Here is a 19,205-nt window from a genome sequence, read left to right on the forward strand (position 1 = left end):
TATGAAATAAAATAAAATAATTATGGAAATTTACTTTAAGTTTTTCATAAAACTTATTTTTTGTTAAATAGAACCATAAGCTAGAACAATGGCTAATAATAAAAACATTTTATTAATCTCATTCAAAATTTTCCATTAGGCCTACAGCGAGAACTTATAAATAGAACAAAAAACTGACAAGCTGTCGAAAGTATGTGCACCAAATTTGGTAAAAATCGGTTTAAAATATCTTATTCGTATAAGGAAAATCGATACTAACATTCTATTTTATTTATATAGCTTTTCACGACAAACAAACTTATTTTATAAAAAGAGAAAACCATTTTATAAACTTTTTTCTTGATTTACAATACCTCGTAAGTTTAAACTAATATCACATTGATTTAATATCATTTGACACTGTTATAACTTTATTCACTTTTTTTATTAGAATTGTTCTGGTGAAACAAAGGATGTTATTATAGCATAAAGCCAAAGTATGGGAACTTTTACTTCGCCTCTAAGCTTTTACGAAATTTAGCGAGCTTCCTAACGCGATTACAAAACATGATGTAAGATTTCGAACGATCATCTTAAGGTTGTTACTAAGGCTCATCATAAAATAGGATTTACTTTCTTAATATATTTTCTTATCACGTGTAGAAATAATGTCAGGATTCAGAAGTTTGTATTAAAAAAATAGATTTTCTAAAAGCAGTTAGACTTTTGCTTTTGATTAAAGATAATAGTTACAATAAATTTGATTTTAGTAATATGGTTTTTGAAATATCATTAAATTATAATAAACCGAATAGAAACGGAATAAATTATTTTTATTAAATATACATGGAGAAAAGAAAATAGAATTGCAGCACTGTATGGTAATGTCATTTCTGGTAAATAAAGCCATAATTCTGTTTAATAAAACCAAAATATACACTATTTAAATCACTCATTTGGTAATTTTTCCGTTCATATAGTAACGGTTTACCCGTAATTCTAGTTTTTAAAATTATAATTCTTATTGTCACACAATTTAGTAAGAAATACAAAACTGCATTAAAGTACATTTTACCGAATAAATGGTCTATGCCATGGTCTAAGGTATCATGATAAAATTACCAAATCTCACCAGTGTGTCACGTATTTTATTTTTCAATGTCCGTCTAAGGAATGACCTACGTTATACAGGCATCTGAAGGGCAGATTTGTTAGTCACTTTTCCCGGGACACCATTTCCCAGATGCACTGTGTGGGCCAACCTTGCTCCCACAGTAAGGACAGATAGTAGAGAGAATGACAGAACATCCATGTCTTGCCCGGGATTCAAACCTAGAACCTTTCTGATGCAAGACCAGTTCCCTGACCCCTATACAGGCTGTTCGGCACATTGCCAGTTATTAAAAACCATATTTTATCATTAATTTTACTGAAATCACTACCAAAATGCTTCGGTAAATATTATTGAGTTTTTTGGTATTCCCATAGCGCTAAAAATCACTGTAAATTTATGATATTATGGTAGTTTCTTCCATACTTATCATATCTGCCATAGTACATCTATAATGTTTTATTTGAAATCCGTGTTCAATTTGCAAAAATTGGAAATCAACTTACTAACTGTTGTTTGACCTAATGATTGGATTTTCACGTATTAGAACTCAATTTAGAAGCTGCAAATTATATTGCGCAGACAATATTTAAATTACGAAATCAAACACAAAATAGGTACTTTCTCAAAGTATGCATACTTTTTCCCCAACTGATTTGGATTCTTGATTTTTAAAATATGTGGAGTAGCCACTATGCGAAAAATGTAGTTCTCCCAGCTTATACAGGAGAACGGGTGAAAGTTTAAAACCCTTAATGTTAGTTTCACTTTTTCCACATACAAAGAAGTTTTATTTTAAATTTTGATTTTTCAAAAACTATTCAACCAATTTTCTTCAAATTTCTAAGTTTTCTTCACAAATAAAGTTGTGCAGGTAAAATTCGTAGTTATAATTTTTATACCTAATAATTCAAACTTTTCTAACCCTTTGCAAATTAATGATAATAAATATTAAAAAAACTCATATAGAACTATCTTTGCATAAACAAGCTTTATATGTGTGCAAGCGTTCTTAATTTCGCTTCAGTATTTGCGAAGATATAGCAAAATACGTAAAAAGTTTATATATATTACTACTATAAACTAGTAAAATTACTATCAATACACCTTAAAGTTTTTTTTTTTTAAATGGTGGCACTAGGGGTTTTGTCCCATTGGCCACAGAAATGCCGGAACTGCTACTCTCTTCTCGTTGCCCAGTGGGCACCTGCGGTGAAGCCACGGTGGTGGAGCTGCGTCGCCCACGTCACACAACCACAAACCCGTTTATAGGGCGGGTCACATTCAAACAAAGAGGAAGGGACATAGAACACAGAGAGAGAAAGAAGCATCCATGGTCTGAGCAGAATTCGAACCCGTGGCCAATAGTCAGACACGCTAACCACTCGGTCACTTGGTCGGCACACCTTAAAGTTATATATGCTACCGTTTAAGTGTTTAATTCAGTTATTTCATAGAAAAACTAGGTATTTCACGAAATAACAAGACAAGTCAGTTGAAGTACATAATAGATGAAAAAAATTCCTAACTTTACCAAGTTATTCTATAAAATAACTAGTTATTCTGTGAAATAACTAATGATCGAAAGTGGAAGAGAAAAATAAAAAAATGTAAAAGTTATTTTATAAATTAACTGATCAGAAATAGCTAAAATCTCTCGAAAAATACATTTTATCTCTATTACTTATTTTTATTTATAAATAATGAGAAAAAGCAGATGATGTAATTTATAATACACTGACTTAAAGCAACGGAATGAAGAATACACACGCACGCATGTCATTACAAAGCAGTATAAGCGGTTCAATTCAGCGTAGGTAAAACTATCAATTGCATAATTAGTGTTTTTTTTATCTTAGCTAAAGCTTCAACAAAATTTACATCACTTTTAAATTATATTAAAAATATTAAGAACAAAATATTAATATTGCAACAAATTCTGCAGGTTGAATTAAACTAATGTGACTTAGGAATCAAGTGTAACCATAGAAATATATTTAAACAAGAAAAAATGTCAAAAATCTGATATTGAACTGAATTGAATCTAAATTTATATATTACATCCCAAACTACGTTTAACCATAAAGCCGTTTGAATACATTAAAGATCCTAATTAATTTATTTTCTGTAACTCAATTTCTAAAAAGTTTTCCAAAATTTCATGTAAAAAAATATACCAGCTAAATAAGGTTGAGATAGGTATATCATCAATAAGTTTTCGTAGGAATAAAATACAGGCATGGCAACAGTTTAATAAATATCAAGAAAATGACGATATCAAAAATGCATTCATTTTTAATCAAGTCCCTTATCCTTTTGCTTCATAAAATGTAAACATATTAAATTCTCTTCTCTACTTTCGGCAAATAAGGCCATTAGCTTGCACTTTACGAGCAATTCAATTTAGAACTTTGATTTATTTTATTATAAAACTTGTTTAACATGCAATAAACTAGTTTATACAATCAACCAAAATGCTGAAATTTCAATATGCTATATTGTCTCAAGCATAATATTTTACGTTTTACCTTTTGGGAGGTACTTAAAAAGTCCAAAAACTTAGCTTAACTATGCGACGAATAAATAATCTTATTAGAACTTAATCATGTGGACTGCAAAATAAGAGCAGAATATTAAATTTTAAGCTTCTGCAACAGATTATTTCGAGAGAAAGAAGGAAAAAGTTTTGAAAATAAATAAAGGTATAAAGATAACTGAATATTCTTATATAATACGTGATATTGAGTGAAGAATAATTAAAAATAAAAAAAGTATTTTTTTTTCATCGAAAATGTAAGTTGGAAAATAAGAATGCTTAATATTTTAATTAGAAAAATATTTCATAGTTAATTTTAAATATTTTTAACATTTCTCCTCTATTATTAATATACTTTTACATTGTTTTTTGGAACAGCTTATTTAGTTCGATTGAAATAGATATCATTTTTCATTTATGAAAAGTAAAGTTAACTTAACAAAATTGTATGAAAATTGGTATAATTTGAAATTGTAGCGAAATCATAGCAAACAAAAAAATAATGATTATCAAATGAAAACAGTGCTGCGCTTATATTCCTTATATATAATGTAAAAAAATGAATGATTAAAAGTCCAATATTTTTTTTATTTTTAAGGAAGTCTTTTCTTTCAAACTTCTTCCAAAATATAGAAAATTAATATCTTCACTTGTTTTATAACTCAAAGCTGATTACTCAATAACTCAATAATGCTGAATAACTCAAAGTTGATTAGAAAATTCAGCATAATATCAAATAAAAGCTGTATGAGTTCGTTTTTGATGGAGCCGATTCCTGTGAACTGTTGCGGGCAAACAATTCATACAGTTTAAGAATTTGCTACCTCCTCTCATTTTAGAATACAAATTTCATAAAGGAAGTTGACTTATAATGTTCTGTACAAATTTAAAAAGTTAATGAGAAAATTCAAAATAATATTACATAAAGCGGTATGAGTTCATTTTTGAAGTAGTTCCTTGCAATTTGCTCCAAGCAAACAATATATTAAGTTTAGGAAATTGCTAATTACACTCATTTTAGAATACGAATTTCATCAAAGGAAGTTTGCTTAATGTTACATATCAATTAACAAATTTGATCAGAAAATTCAACATAATATTGAATTAAAGCAGTATAAGTTCGTTTCTGAAGTCGTTTCTTGTGAACTGTTCCAAGCAAACAATTCATTAAGTTTAAGAATTTTTGCTACCTCTACTCATTTCAGAATACAAATTTCATAAAGGAAGTTGACTTATAATGTTCTGTACCAATTAACAAAGTTAATGAGAAAATTCAAAATAATATTACATAAAGCGGTATGAGTTCATTTTTGAAGTAGTTCCCTGCAATTTGCTCCAAGCAAACAATATATTATGTTTAGGAAATTTCTAATTACACTCATTTTAGAATACGAATTTTATCAAAGGAATTTGACTTACTGTTATATATCAAGTACGAATTTAATTGGAAAATTCAACGTAATATAGAATAAAAGCAGTATAAGTTCGTTTCTGAAGTCGTTTCTTGTGAACTGTTGCAAGCGAACAATTCATTAAGTTTAAGTATTTGCTACCTCCTCTCATTTTAGAATAGGAATTTCATTAAAAGCTGTTGACTTTTAATGTTATTTGCCGATAAACAAAGTTGATTAGAAAATATAACATCATAAAAAGTAAAATCAGTCTGAGCGAATGAATACTTAATATTTGACGGAATTTAAAGAGAACCATATGCTTCCCTTGTGAACACACTAACATTTAAAATGGTTTTAAAACAACAAAAAAATAGTTTTAAAATCAGATAAACAAAATGTAAAACTCTCAGGGTGCTTTAAAGTGACACACAAATCAAGATGTAATTTCATCGAACATTTGAAGATTCGCATTCTGTCGAAAACCACGTAATTGTGCAAGGAGGAAAAGAAATTTGGTAAAAACACCCTACTATAATGGTATTGAAATTTTGGTTAAAATGACAATAATTATGGTAATAACAAAAATATATGTTATTCAAGCCATTCATTTGGTAACGTTTTCTTTCACATGGTAACGGTTCACTGAAAATTCTGGTTTTAAAAATTATAGGTCTTTTTACCACACACTTAGTTATAAATACGAAATTAAAATGCAAATTTAACCGAATAAGTGGTTTTAATGCCACGTTCTATGGTATAACGATTTTTGCCACCAGATTTTATCACATTAACTAAATTTCGCTGCTAATCTTGCCAAACTCCTTAACAGTTCATTAGTAAAAGTTAACGAGCTTTTTGTGTTCCCATTAAGCTAAAGTTTACCATATTCTGGTAGTTTTAACCATACTTTTTCTCAGTGCGAGACTTAATGCCTGTCTTAGTTTTTCAATGTCCGCTTGAAATATCAAAAATGATAGCTTTATATTTGAGAGTATTCTTATTAACATGGAATGAAATCCTGCAAAATGAATTATTTATTAAAAATAAATAAAACAAATCAAACTAAAGCTCTACTTTTCAGGTTGATTTGTGTGAACACGCTTTTAAAAACAATTCAAAGACTTGAAATCAGTGCATAGTGTCTAAAACAATATTTTATGTATGCTTGTTGTAATACAAAGATATAAGTGGAAATGCAAAAAAATGTTGAATTTTTATATTCTTTTCGAAATATTATAACATTCATTGGAATTGACGTTATAATCAAATATGCTCTATTTTTTTAATTGACTTTAAACGTGCTAATGACAAGCATCATACTAACAAGTTATTTCTGAAAACCTTTTAAAAAATAAGAAAGCATTTCCGTTGCTCTTCAAGAAAAACTTTTATAGTAGACTGTGATCTAATTGGGGTGCTAATAATCTGGAATCCAAAGGATTACACATGGTACGGATTTTCTTAATCCGGATTAGTATTCAGTAAACGGCGCGATATTGACCATTAGCACAAGAGCACCAAGCACAACTATGTAATTTATTTATTATTATGCGCAGTAAACGAATTACATAGTATCAAAATCGGAATTTGATTTACATTAATCTGCGCTTTATCAACAAGGAAAAAAGCTTATCAAATTGTTTCGTTATTTTAACAGTAAAGTAATGTCTTGACAGAGGCCTCATGTGCCAGCTGCCGCGAAGAGGATAAGTATCTAGGTAGAATGCCTTAAAAGATATGTAATAAGATGATGAGAAACTGTTGCCATTGTGTGGGAAAAATCCCTTTCTTCCTATATAGCTTGTTCTAGTTAAATAAATTAAGAACTTCATCGAAGAAAAATCAAGATATCGCTGATTTTAAGAACGGTAAAATTTCCTTGTTCGAACCTGGGCAATAAAAGGTGATTATAAAATATAAAAGAAAGGATCAAACACAATAAATTAGCACTTCAATCATCTTCTTTTACAAACTGCATTTTTAATTATTATTATTTTTTTCTAACGGCAGGTACGGAGTTTTTGTTCTCTACTTCGGAAGATGCCGGAAGTGTTGTTCATTTAACATTATCCAGTGGGTACAAGTGAACCAAAGTGACGGAGGCGAGCAACATTACCCACACCACACTGCCACGGATACCCGTTCATAGGGTGGTCCACATTCACACATCACACACAACAGAGAACAACACACAGAGAGAAACATCCATGCCCAGAGCGGGATTCGAACCCGCGCCCATGGACTTCACAGTCAGACACGCTAATCGCTCGGTCACCTGGCCGGCTTTTTAATCATTATTTATGGATGTAAACACGATGCATATTATAAATTAAAAAGAAACAATAACGGTAATAATTTCAATTATTTGAAACATTTTTGTTCGTTTTTCAGCTAATTATTAAACCACAAAATTACTTACAGCTTTTAAGTATCGATAGATAATATTTCAATTTTAAACTAAACTCCCTAGGTAATTGAACAATATAGTCATAAGAGTGTTTTCAGTTAAATTAGCCAATATTTTTATAACGAGATATTGTCATCAATTTATTTCGCAATTTACTTTACACTAACCTTAATTAAACAATGTTATAGGACAGTTTACGTCATGTGCGCGTACTTCTGTCTAAATGAAGAAGCTTAGAAATATGCAAATGCAGAGCAAATATATTAATTATTTTATATAAATAAATATGATTTCTATCATCGCTAAGAATTATCCATTGTGATTTATTAGTTTTGTTGCAAGAGTTTTAAATATCTTACAAAATATCTGAAACTCAATGTATAAGAATGTAAAAAAAAAAGAGTTATTTTGAGCTAAAAAAGCTACAAAATATTTTTTTTTCAAACTTAATAGAATTATATTATATTTTTAAAAGAATTCATAGATTCTGATTTCAAGCATAATTACAAAATTTTTAAACGAAAAATTATTTATAATTTTATACTATAGTAAAAAATAACTTGTTGCTATCTCCATAAAAAAGTATATTTAAGCCTCATTAGCATTGCATTCCATAGCCGGTGTTGCATAAATTAGCGCTCATTTTTACAAAAAAACAAGTAAGTATAAAAATTTAACTTCCATTTTATATAAATTAATGGACTTAATAAATGAGTGAAAACTATTATAAATTGTTTTGTTTCTCGTAACTTTAATTTTCAGTATTAAACAAGGAATAAATAACGCAAAAGTGTCGCGAAAAGAAAAGAAAAATTAACGAAAGCGGACTAAAAAAAGTTAAAAGAGCTTAAGCCCTAATGGAAATAAATTTTTATCGGATTTTCAATTAAGCATTTTTTTTTCTATATACAAAGAATACGGCTTTTGTTCCAACTTCTTTACAAAATAAATTTTCTTTAATCGTTGAAAAATGGATAAGAGCAACTTTATTTTTTTAAGCTTTCGCGTAGTTTATAAATTAAAATTAAATAAATTCTCTAAATTAAGTAAAGATAACAGAAAATTTGCTGTATTGTTTTGTTCATTTTTGTAAAATTTAACAATAGCTTTTGTGCGGAATAAAACTTAGAAAAACTAAATGCAATGCACTTTTAATAAGAATTAAGAGTTCTTTAAAAAAATAAATTATTGTATCCGTTCTATAAGAGTCTAAAAATTTGTCACGATAAGTTTCCTGAATCTGATGAATAAATTAATTCACTGAAAATTTTATATGAAAAGAATTGAAAGAAGACTAGCAAAAATACATTATTTCTAATCTAACTTGTTTTAAAATAAAGCATACTATTATGATAGTTAATTTAAACTTTCAAGAATTTTTTTTAGTGAAATGTGCTAATAGTTTCCAAATAAGCATAAAAACTATTTGGTAAATAAGTAAGATAAATGTCAACTAAAATGTTAAAGTTTAAAACAATGAAAACGAATTTAATTTTAAAAAATTAATCATAAATCGATCGATAGTCATATTTCTGTATAATGCGTAATATATGTTTCCTAATTAACATTGGAAACTCTTTGTTAAGTAAAAAAGGTAAGAGTTAACAAAAATGTTAAAGTTTAAGTAATAAATATATATATAACCCTAGTATAATGGAGGAGACGCTTTCAGTTTTTGGCATTTTTTTTAAATTTCTAAAGAAATGCTTAGGGTATTATTTCATAACTTCAGATTAATTTGTAACCATTTATTCATGCAATTTTCAATATTTAGCACTAAAGTTTAAAACTTTCAGAGGTTTAAGAGGCCAACAATAAATTACGAAAGAAAACAAGTATTTTTGAACACCCTATACTGGGAAATCAAGAAATAAGCCTGTAACTTATACCGATTATTTTGGCTGTTTTTTGCAAAAAACTACATGAAATTTCATAAGCCTAGCTTAGATATTTGTGGAGATATAGTCATGTGTATAAAAAAAGAAATTTTTTGTGTTACGTTCTTTTTCTATAACTTTAAAAATATTCAATAACATTAAACAAATTTTTGGAAAAATTAAAAAATAATATCGAAATTGATGTTTTAAAATTTGGAAAATGAAGCGCTAAAAATTGCGCAAGATATGGTTATTTAAAGCAGTTCCTTTATACAGTGCATACTCTGAAAAAAATTAAAAAAATATTTTTTATAACTTTTTAGTGTTTCGAATTGTCTGAATAACTTAAAAACTTAAAGAGTCTCAAATAATTTTCTAAGTAGTTTTTGAACTACTTAGAATTTTCAAGCGTTTCAAGTACAGGCTCAAAATGATATGGGGTTTTCTCTAAATTTCATTTTGTGCCATTAGGCATTATTTATTAAAAATTACATGGGCCTTGTGGAGGATCATCTCCATAAAAGAATGTTTTTTTTTTCATATACCATAACAGTTTAGTGTCTGGACAATTATTGTAAGATATCATTTGTTATTAAATTATATCATACATACAAAATGATATGTGTGGAAAACCCATTATTATTTTGTGCTCTTTAACTTAAATGGCCTCTTGTTTTTTTTCTACTTTTTTTATAAGTTGCGAAATACGATTCACTGCAAAATTATAAAAAAATGAACTTTTTCCGCTCTTGTGTAGTATTTCTTAAACTAGTCATATCTTGTACAGTTTTTAACTCAGTGCAAAACAATATTTCTTCATTTTTCATGATACATTTGCTAGAATAGTAATTATTTTTTTATTATAAATCTGTAGTTATGTCTAGAGTTCCTCGAGCTCTACCGATTTAGAAGAAATTTCTCTAAGATGGCATTATTAACGAAATGACTTTAAGATCAAGACATGTGGTTTTGTAGAGAGACTATGGCATATTTTTTAAACTTGTTATAAAATAAAGTTTTCCGATTACAATAAACAAAATTTCCTGCACTACGATACTGATACCATTCCGTTCTCTAAGACTACATATCAAGTACATAACAGAAAATATTATAAATTCCAAATTCAAGATAGGATAAAATAGAACCCCTGGATCAGTCATCTCACAGTTCAGTCTTCTGACGAGATATGTCTCCCTGCCAGAGCATCTGCATAGCATTGTAATATTTCAGAACTCAGACTAATTTGTACCCTCTTTCTAATTTGGCAGACCTAATTAATCGAGAACACCTTAGTATGTCTCCGAAACAACGCGCGACGCGCTAGACAATTTGACATCTCAACAATGAATTTTGATCGTTACTTTTAAACTTTTATTTATTATTCTATTTATTGCCTTGCTAATTGGAAATAAAAATAAAAATCTGGAGTCTTTAAAAGCGTAAAAGTATGCAAAACTTGTTTTTTTTTATTTGATTTCATTTGTTTTAATTTTAACGGATTTTACCAAAATGGCGATATTTTTTATGAAAAAAGTTTCATAAATTTCTTTTTCCAAATTTTTAGAATATTTGTCCGTTTTAAGGAGCAGCCATCCAATTCTTCTCAAGAAGATAGTTTGAGGAGTGTTGACTCAGGGGATAGAGAGCTCACCTCCCAGTGAGAGGACCCAGGTTTTAATACCAACAGTGCCAGCTCGTAGTGATGACGTAAAATATCTTAAGTGGTAAACGGATCATAGGTTGAAATCCCCTTATCGTCGGGCTAACGTTGAAAAGTTTCCATGATTTTTCGTTCCATATAACACAAATGAGGTTCAATTCCATCAAAAAAGTTCTCCACGAAGGTTAGTTTGTTCCATTACTTGATCCAAAAGTTCTCTTTTCTTTTCTGTTGAGTTCAAAATTAGGAAGCTACGGAGTTGCAAGTCGTAAACTGGGAATTGGTTCCACTGTTCAAAGCCGGTTATAAAAAAAATGTGTATAATACAATGACATGCGTATAATACATTGAAATCCCCTTGTCGTCGGTCTTACGTTGAAAGGTTTCCGTGATTTTTCTTTCCATATAACACAATTGAGGTTCAGTTCAAAGCCGGTTTTAAGAAAAATGTGCAGGCCAAATGCAGTCCAAAAAAAAGTTAAGGGTAAAAGAACTAAAGTAATACTTACTCTTTCAATCCGTAGTACTTTCGCACTGTCTGTTGTTAATATTTCCAAAAAGTTATACCGCGTGTGTGTTGGTAGTTGATTTCGTCTTCCAAATATTCCGAGTCGGGCACCCATAGGCAAAGTATAATTGAAACGCACTAAAGACGGACTTTTTTGCCTCATCTGGACGATCCAGTGACTGTAAGGAGCGATCTGAAATTCTGACTGTCTGCCTATAACTATTTCTGAAAAGGATAGGGTGGAGGGGGAGAGTGAAGTTGCGCTGTTGCTACTCGATTTGGACGATGATGATGAAGAAGACTCTGTGGCTGCAAGAGAAATAAACAAATTTAAGCATGGAAAGTAAAGAACAGAATGCAGAAAGTATAGACGAACACGAATAATTAATGTGCTTTTAATGCGTGATTAATATGCAAATTTAGTTATACGTTACACTAAATTGAGTATTAGATGAGATTTAATTTATACGAATACATACCTTTTTTTGATGATTCTACTATAAGATCAACATCTTCTACTAAAGGACAGGCATGATTGGCGTCTTGTTGCCAATTCGGTGAGAATAAAACTGAAATGCATACAAAAAATATAACTAATATATTGTTAATACATAAGTTTATACATATTTAGTAATTTAATAAAATTTCTCTTAGCCAGTCTAACGGAGCATAAGATTATACCATATAAGAAGGACTAGAAGGAGAAAATATTTAGTTGAAGATAATTGTTTTTGGAAAGCAAATAAAAAAAATAGAATGTAGAATAATTACATTTTCGCTATGTCGACAATGTTTAAAGATAATTACACTATTTACTTTTCCGAATAAAAATTACAAAGCTGTAATTTTTTTTCGTTTTTTTAAGAATAAAAAGTGGGAGGTTTTTTTATTGAAAATGAATCCATTTTTTCTTTAAAATTAATAATTTTGAAGAGAATAAACTTTTTATCCTTTAATAGGTTTAAATGTATTTGAATAAATGCAGCCTTTTTATTAGTTTTGTCTCCTTTTATTTCCTTAATATCGTAAAGACTATTCATAAATTATTTACTTTATAGTATAAATGTTTCGTAGTCAACTTAACGTGCAACTTAACTTAATATTTAAATTACTTTTATGACGTTTAGATTTCAATTAATTATATTACTTTTGTTTCTTCAAATTCACGACTGGCAAGTCTTAAATGCCGGAATAATAGATCTTAAATAATCTTAACAATCCTAAATGATCTTAAATAATAGATAAAAATAGGTGCCTAATTTTGAATGATTAAACATATCGACTGTCATTTCCAATTTGTTTATTTTTTAAGAGAAAAATGTTTATAATTAAGTATTTTATAGCCACATCAGTTTCAAGAGATTAAAACTATTCATGATTTTTTGATGCACAGATAACAATTGAGTTTACTCCCAAACGTCATTAAAATATAACAATTGAAGTTTTAACTTAATACGAAAAACCCATCTGCGCAAACTCTTAGCAAGGAAAATATCAGAAGATCTGATTAAAATGTGGTATAAAAATAACACGGCAATATTTTTTTAATACAGATACGAAACCAATTGGCACATTTTCTGCGAACGCGTCAGAAGTTTCCACCAACTTACGTTTTGAATAAAATCAACAAAATTAACCTTTAAACCGTTGGAATTTAATATAACAATATAACACAAGAATAAAAGCAACATTTAATTAGTTTCGTCTTCTTTTCTTTCCTTCTGAACCAGATAGATTATTTATATTTTTCTCTTTTTATTCATGCTAATTTTGAACTATAAAAATCTGCTTTAAATTTTTTCTTTTTCGAATTACTGTCATGTTTGGCAATTTTCTACAGGTTTGATGAGTCATTGTCTACAAGTGTGGAGTTCAAATACAGTTTCACACTTCTAACTGTTTCTCTAATGCATATGAGCCAACAAAACACCATCCCCCACTTACATTGTGATTAATGCTTGATTGCTTAGATTTTGTAAGTTCAGCATAAATTTCGGCATTTGACGAAATATCGGCAATTTATTAAATACACTGGGTAACAAACTTTGTTTTCTGGTACATAATATTTTTAACGGATCCAGGATGTTTTCACGTCTTGGATTTTAAATCTGCAATCGGTTTCTCCCTCCACACTATAGCTTTATTGAATAATATTTCCATACTTACATTGTGATATAACATAATTTCAATGTCTACTAATATGTATTTAATTAAATTTATCATCATTATTAAAAGGCAAGTACTTAAAATGATACAACAACATAGTTGTTTACAGAAACAATTAATTAAAAACAGAAATCATACTAATTTTTAACTTGAAATTTTATTTTTAGGTAATATATTTTAATTTATTTTTATGAAACATTGTTTAATGAACCAAATCTCTCGCAACTATAAATTCACAGGTCTATAAAATTTGCATATAAATTTTTTTTAATTAATTTTAATTTTTTTAAATAATTTTATACTTATTTAAGTTTCATGCAATTATTTCCTATTCCAGAGCTTTTTATAATTAGAGACCCTGGAGAAGCACAATGTATATATATATATATATANTATATATATATATATATATATATATATATATATATAATGCTACATGGTTTTGTCTGCTGGTGCTGGTACAAAGAGCAACTTGTTTTCTAAATAGTTACCTAGGAAACATTTGTTTATAAAATAGTTTTTTGTTCCCGAGTGTACTACATTCATATTTCAACCAAACCCCACGATTTACTTCTTTTAAAGAGTAAAGCTTGTATACGTGATCAAATCAATTTAGAAACTCATCGAACATTTAAACAAATACATCAGATGTTAATTTGTATTTAACAGTGCACATCCTCAAATTTTTTCCAAACACGCAATGTTGTCTGACAAAGTGCGAAATCCAAACATTGTGTTTGGTTGCGTGTCTTATAAGTGCATTAAACAATATTAAATTTTAAATGTATAAGATCATCAGCAACTATCTGTATCATTAATAAGTTATACGTAATGTTTTCTTGAACTTTAATATGTAAGCATATGGAAAACCTTAAAATTAAGCTAAGTGGAATATTTATTGCGCATTTTGTGACAGGGAGCCATTTTAGTTATTAAATATTTATATGATTATATATAAAAACACAGCTCCTGAGAATATAAATTGCTCAAAAAACGATGATTCTTTCATAAAATTTTTAGAATGTGGTATAATGTTCATAAGTACTGATTACTTATTTGTATTTAACTTTTTTAAAGGCATTGATTCGAAAACCGATAGATTTGTGAATTTTTTTCTTTTCCTTTTTTTTGTTGCAAATTACACACATATTGTTACAAACCAAGTAAAATATTTTTTTTTTATGGTAGTCACTTGCATTACGTGTTAACTACACATAAGTACACTTCTTATGTAAATTTGAAATGCTTGGAAATTCTAAAGTTGTTAAAAAGTTTTTAAGTATTTTAGAGCATGCGTAAGTATTAGTGTGTAATAAGTGCTTAATATTTAAAAAGGTACGTATAAAAAAATATTGATATAAAGAAATGCATATATATAAAATATTTTTCTGCAAAAACATGCATTTTTTAAATTAAGTAGAATATTTTTTTTGTTTCTTTTTGTGAAAATTATGCAAAATCGAAGATATTTCAGTTATTTTATGTAATGTTTCAGTTATTATTAAAAGCACATACCCCACGTAAGTTTGCAACGCTTAAAATAATCTGATATTGCTATAAAAGTTGAGATGTTTTCTTGTGGATGTTTTAAAATCTACGCAAGTAATGGATATTTAATTGCGTTTATAATTTTAAACGGCATTCGTAGAAAAAATAAAAAATGTATATAAGGCTGATTTTTTTCTTTTGCAATTCAAGCATTTTTCTAAACAAAGTAGAATGTTTATTGCGTATTTTTCTGACAGGAAATAAGAGAAAATTTTGTTTTTAATTAAAGGTAAAATATTTTATAAGCTATAGCGTAAGATATTTTATACATCATGCAAATTTGTTATGACTAAGAAAGTCTGATATTTTTAATTATGTTTTATAATGTACGTTAGTATTTATTGTTTTATTTCTGTTTTTTATTTTAAAAGTCAATTAATCAGGTATTTAAAAGTACCTTTATCAATACTCAAATTTTTGAGCAAAATTTCGCTTTTCTCAGGTTTTATTATGACACTGATTTCTTTTTTTTAAAAGATTTAATCCGTTTTTTATACGCTCACAATTTTATATTGCAGAATAAATCCTTTAGATATTAAATTTACTTTAAAAAGTAAAACTGACTTTTATCAACTTTGTAAAAATTTCTAGTAGCCTTACTTCTAAATATTTAAATACTGCAAAGATAAATAATTCTCTCAGGATCTATTTCAGAGAATTTTTTTTAAACGTTTTGTCGTTTGTTTCTTTATTTTCATTTAAAACTCAGTTTCAGATAATTAAGTCATTGGAATTTTAAATTTCATTTAAACAATAAAAATTTCCAGTTTTTTATTTTTAAATTACTTTTTGAAGAATTTAATAATAGTTGAAGATTTAAACTGAAATGAATTTTCAGAAATAAATAAATTAATTGAAAAAAAAATATGAAAAACAAATTTACCTATTTAAACAAGGGAATAGAAAGAGGTTATATGGAAATTAGTCAAGAAACATTGCTATGTAACATTTACTATATAGTATAACATTTTATTTATTATTATAGTAACATTTTATTTAATAGTCTATTAGATTCTACTGAATTTAATAAAATAATTTTTATTCCCCCGTTTAAAAATATTTATAGTTAAGTCATGAACGTTTATTTGAAGCAGAATGCGACTGTATTATATCTGAATAATTGCTCTGTAGCAAATATTATCCAAATGAAGATATGGTTTACTTAGTGCTATATATAGCATTGGAAGCTAAACAACGTGAATAAATCACAAATAGAGACGCAAAAGCAGGTAACTATAGTTTTGGTTCTATAAAAAAGAACCTTTCTCACTCTCGGAACATAGCTTGTGTTCTGTTCATAAAATGTTGTTGATGTTGTTTTTAATGACGCTTGGACAAGTCAAGCTCGCCAAACATTGGCATTTTATGAATTTAGTCAGGATGGAGGGCTTTTCGTTTGACTAGAGAGCACCGCAAGGGTGAATGTGCATCTTAGCTTAGAGTTTCAAGGATAAATAGCGGCACACTCACTTGTGAGGTCAAATACTCAATTTAGTAATGGAACTAAAGGGAAAAGAAATTTTCTCCTGATTCTTGTAATCATGATAGTGCACAGTGACCGACCCTAAGACGTTCGATTCAACAGATTTTAGGAACTTGTAGCATGTACTCGATATGTCTTGGCGCAATCGAGGATCGAACCCTGGACGCTCAGGAATTGTTTCCGATTATCTTACCACTTGGCTACTAAAATCTCCTCATTATTAATCATGTATCAATTCATACATATTTAGCATTTTCGCGCACGTTCCGACGCATTCATATATGAATGTTTTGCGCAGCACTGTAATTACAGGACAATCTACGTTTTAGTAAGGGCTTCGAAGAATATACGTAAGTGTGCAGTGCTACTTGAAAATGCTGACTTCCTGATGTAACTTACTTAGGAAAAAGGCAAGAGCGGCTGTGAGTGCAACTGTAACGAATATGAAGGTCAAGGCTGTACATTTCCAGCTGCACTGTCTCGTACTGGACTTTCTCAGCTGAAAATGGGAATGTGCGAATTGACTTGTAGAGAGAGGACGACGCAGCATACTCTGATTAGGTAACGTCGACGTCGGATACGTCACGTGATACCTACAAAACAAAACAAAAATTTTTAAAAACCAAATTCAATAAACTAGTTTCTTAAAACGAAATCTCCTCTAAACATGTTTTCTAATTTTTTTATTATTATTTTATTTTTATTGTTGGGCAGAATTCTTACAAAAAGATCTCTCAATCTTGGAGATTTCCTCCGGATTATGTATTTTAAATACATAAGGTGCTCTGTGATCACCCTATATATTGTTTTTCAGTACCCAACTTTCGTTTTTATTTCCATTACTGTCGATTTCAAATAGTTCAGCTTTGCAAAGTCATGATTTAAACGTATAACTATAAGCAAAATGAACACATAGTTTCAAATAAACCTATAATTAAGAAGTTGGTGATGTGAATTGCTTATGGTACCACGACCACGTTTACCACTCATATAACCAGGTATAACAAAGAAATTATAAGTAAGTACAACAGGAAAAGCAATAAACAGATGTTTTAATTAAGGACTGAAACTAGAAAACACCATTGATGTTATTTTTAAAATATTTGAAAAAACTGAATCGTTCATAGCTTATGCTTATTTCAAAACACTGGCTTCTACTAAAACAATGCGAAAATTCCATTTAAATGCCTCTGAATTTAAAATATAATTAAGAAAAATAAAAAAATCAGCCTTCTAAATTTGTTTGCAATTTTACTCATTCGGATTTATTTTCAATCTCGCATTCTTAGAGCATGTGGTACACTAGAAGTCCCGTATACACGCAGTCGGACGGACATAAACAGAAATTCTTTATTTTATTATATACATAGATTATTTATCGCCCTTTTCGATGGATTTACATTATTATATTAATCAAAACACATTTTTTTACAATTTCTCAAATTAAAATAAAGGTTAACTGTATTATTTAATATTTTCTGGCATAATACTGTCAAAAATGCTCGAGGCAATTCATGATATTTAATTATTCATGATGAATAATTGCATTTTCACCATAGATTTAGCTTTTTAGAACATAGCTTATTATTTAATTTCAATTTGTCACCATTTCTCCTTCCATTGAGGTGTACCAGGTTGAAATCGCAACGATGGCTGGTTGATACGAATCCGCATTCGGCTTGTACCGACCACAGTGCGGACGTGAAATATCTTCAGTGGTAGACAAGTAATGGGTTAGAGTCCCTTTACCGTCAGGTAAACTGTTTGAGGATCCCGTGGTCTTTCTCTCCATGTGACGCAAATGAGAGTTAGTTCCTTCAAAAAATCCTCCGTGAAGGCAAATTTCTCCCAATACGTGATCCAAGAGTTCCTCTGTCTTCTGGATTGAGTTCAAAATTGCAAGTGAAATACTAATTTAACAGTTAACAAATTTCGCGAAGAAGCAAAATCTTTAAAGTTGTGCTTATAGTTTGAATCGAATAAAATAATGGTCTAAAAAATTTGAGGTGACATATTAGTGCTACCATCTATGAGAAAAACTAGCGAAAAAAGTTTCATTCGGAAAAATAATTTAATAAAACCTATAGTACTAACAAAAATAATATTAATTTTATAACAATAATATGTATAAAAAACATTCAAAGTAGGTAAATGTTGTAATTTAAATAACAGATAAAAGTAAGAAAAAAATCGTTCACTGGCATCCCATCTATCATAGGGTGATTTACTTAAAAATCAGAGCCTGCACATATGGATAGAAAGCCGTCTATAGACTTTATCCTTCATTTATACATTCTTACATAATTTTAAAGTCTACGCATATTACCTGCATTCATCGGGGGTGACTGTTCATAAACCAGAGCCCATTCCATTTTTACAAAAAAAAGAGAAAAAAATATGTATATATGCCTAGACTCTACTGGGTAGGTATAATGAGGAATAATGGAAAGGCGAATAAAACGGAAAACTGTGGAATACGAAATTTCTAAAAAGCACATTTATGTTGTATTATACTTTCTAAGAAACATTAAACTTC

The 19,205-nt window shown here is 28.8% G+C and overlaps 1 protein-coding gene across 1 annotated transcript in view; it reads right to left on the reverse strand.

The window, feature by feature from the left end:
* The window catches only part of LOC107455277 (teneurin-m-like), a 445,997-nt gene that overhangs the window by 139,813 nt on the left and 286,979 nt on the right, over positions 1-19,205 (reverse strand). The window contains exons 7-9 of the mRNA XM_016072782.3: positions 17,069-17,262; positions 11,952-12,041; positions 11,474-11,781 (exon numbers count right to left, since the gene is read on the reverse strand). Of these exons, the coding sequence (XP_015928268.1) occupies positions 11,474-11,781; positions 11,952-12,041; positions 17,069-17,262 (592 nt within the window). The remainder of the gene's footprint in view (positions 1-11,473; positions 11,782-11,951; positions 12,042-17,068; positions 17,263-19,205) is intronic.

The sequence above is a fragment of the Parasteatoda tepidariorum genome, chromosome 4, assembly GCF_043381705.1.
Source record: "Parasteatoda tepidariorum isolate YZ-2023 chromosome 4, CAS_Ptep_4.0, whole genome shotgun sequence".
NCBI lineage: Eukaryota > Metazoa > Arthropoda > Arachnida > Araneae > Theridiidae > Parasteatoda > Parasteatoda tepidariorum.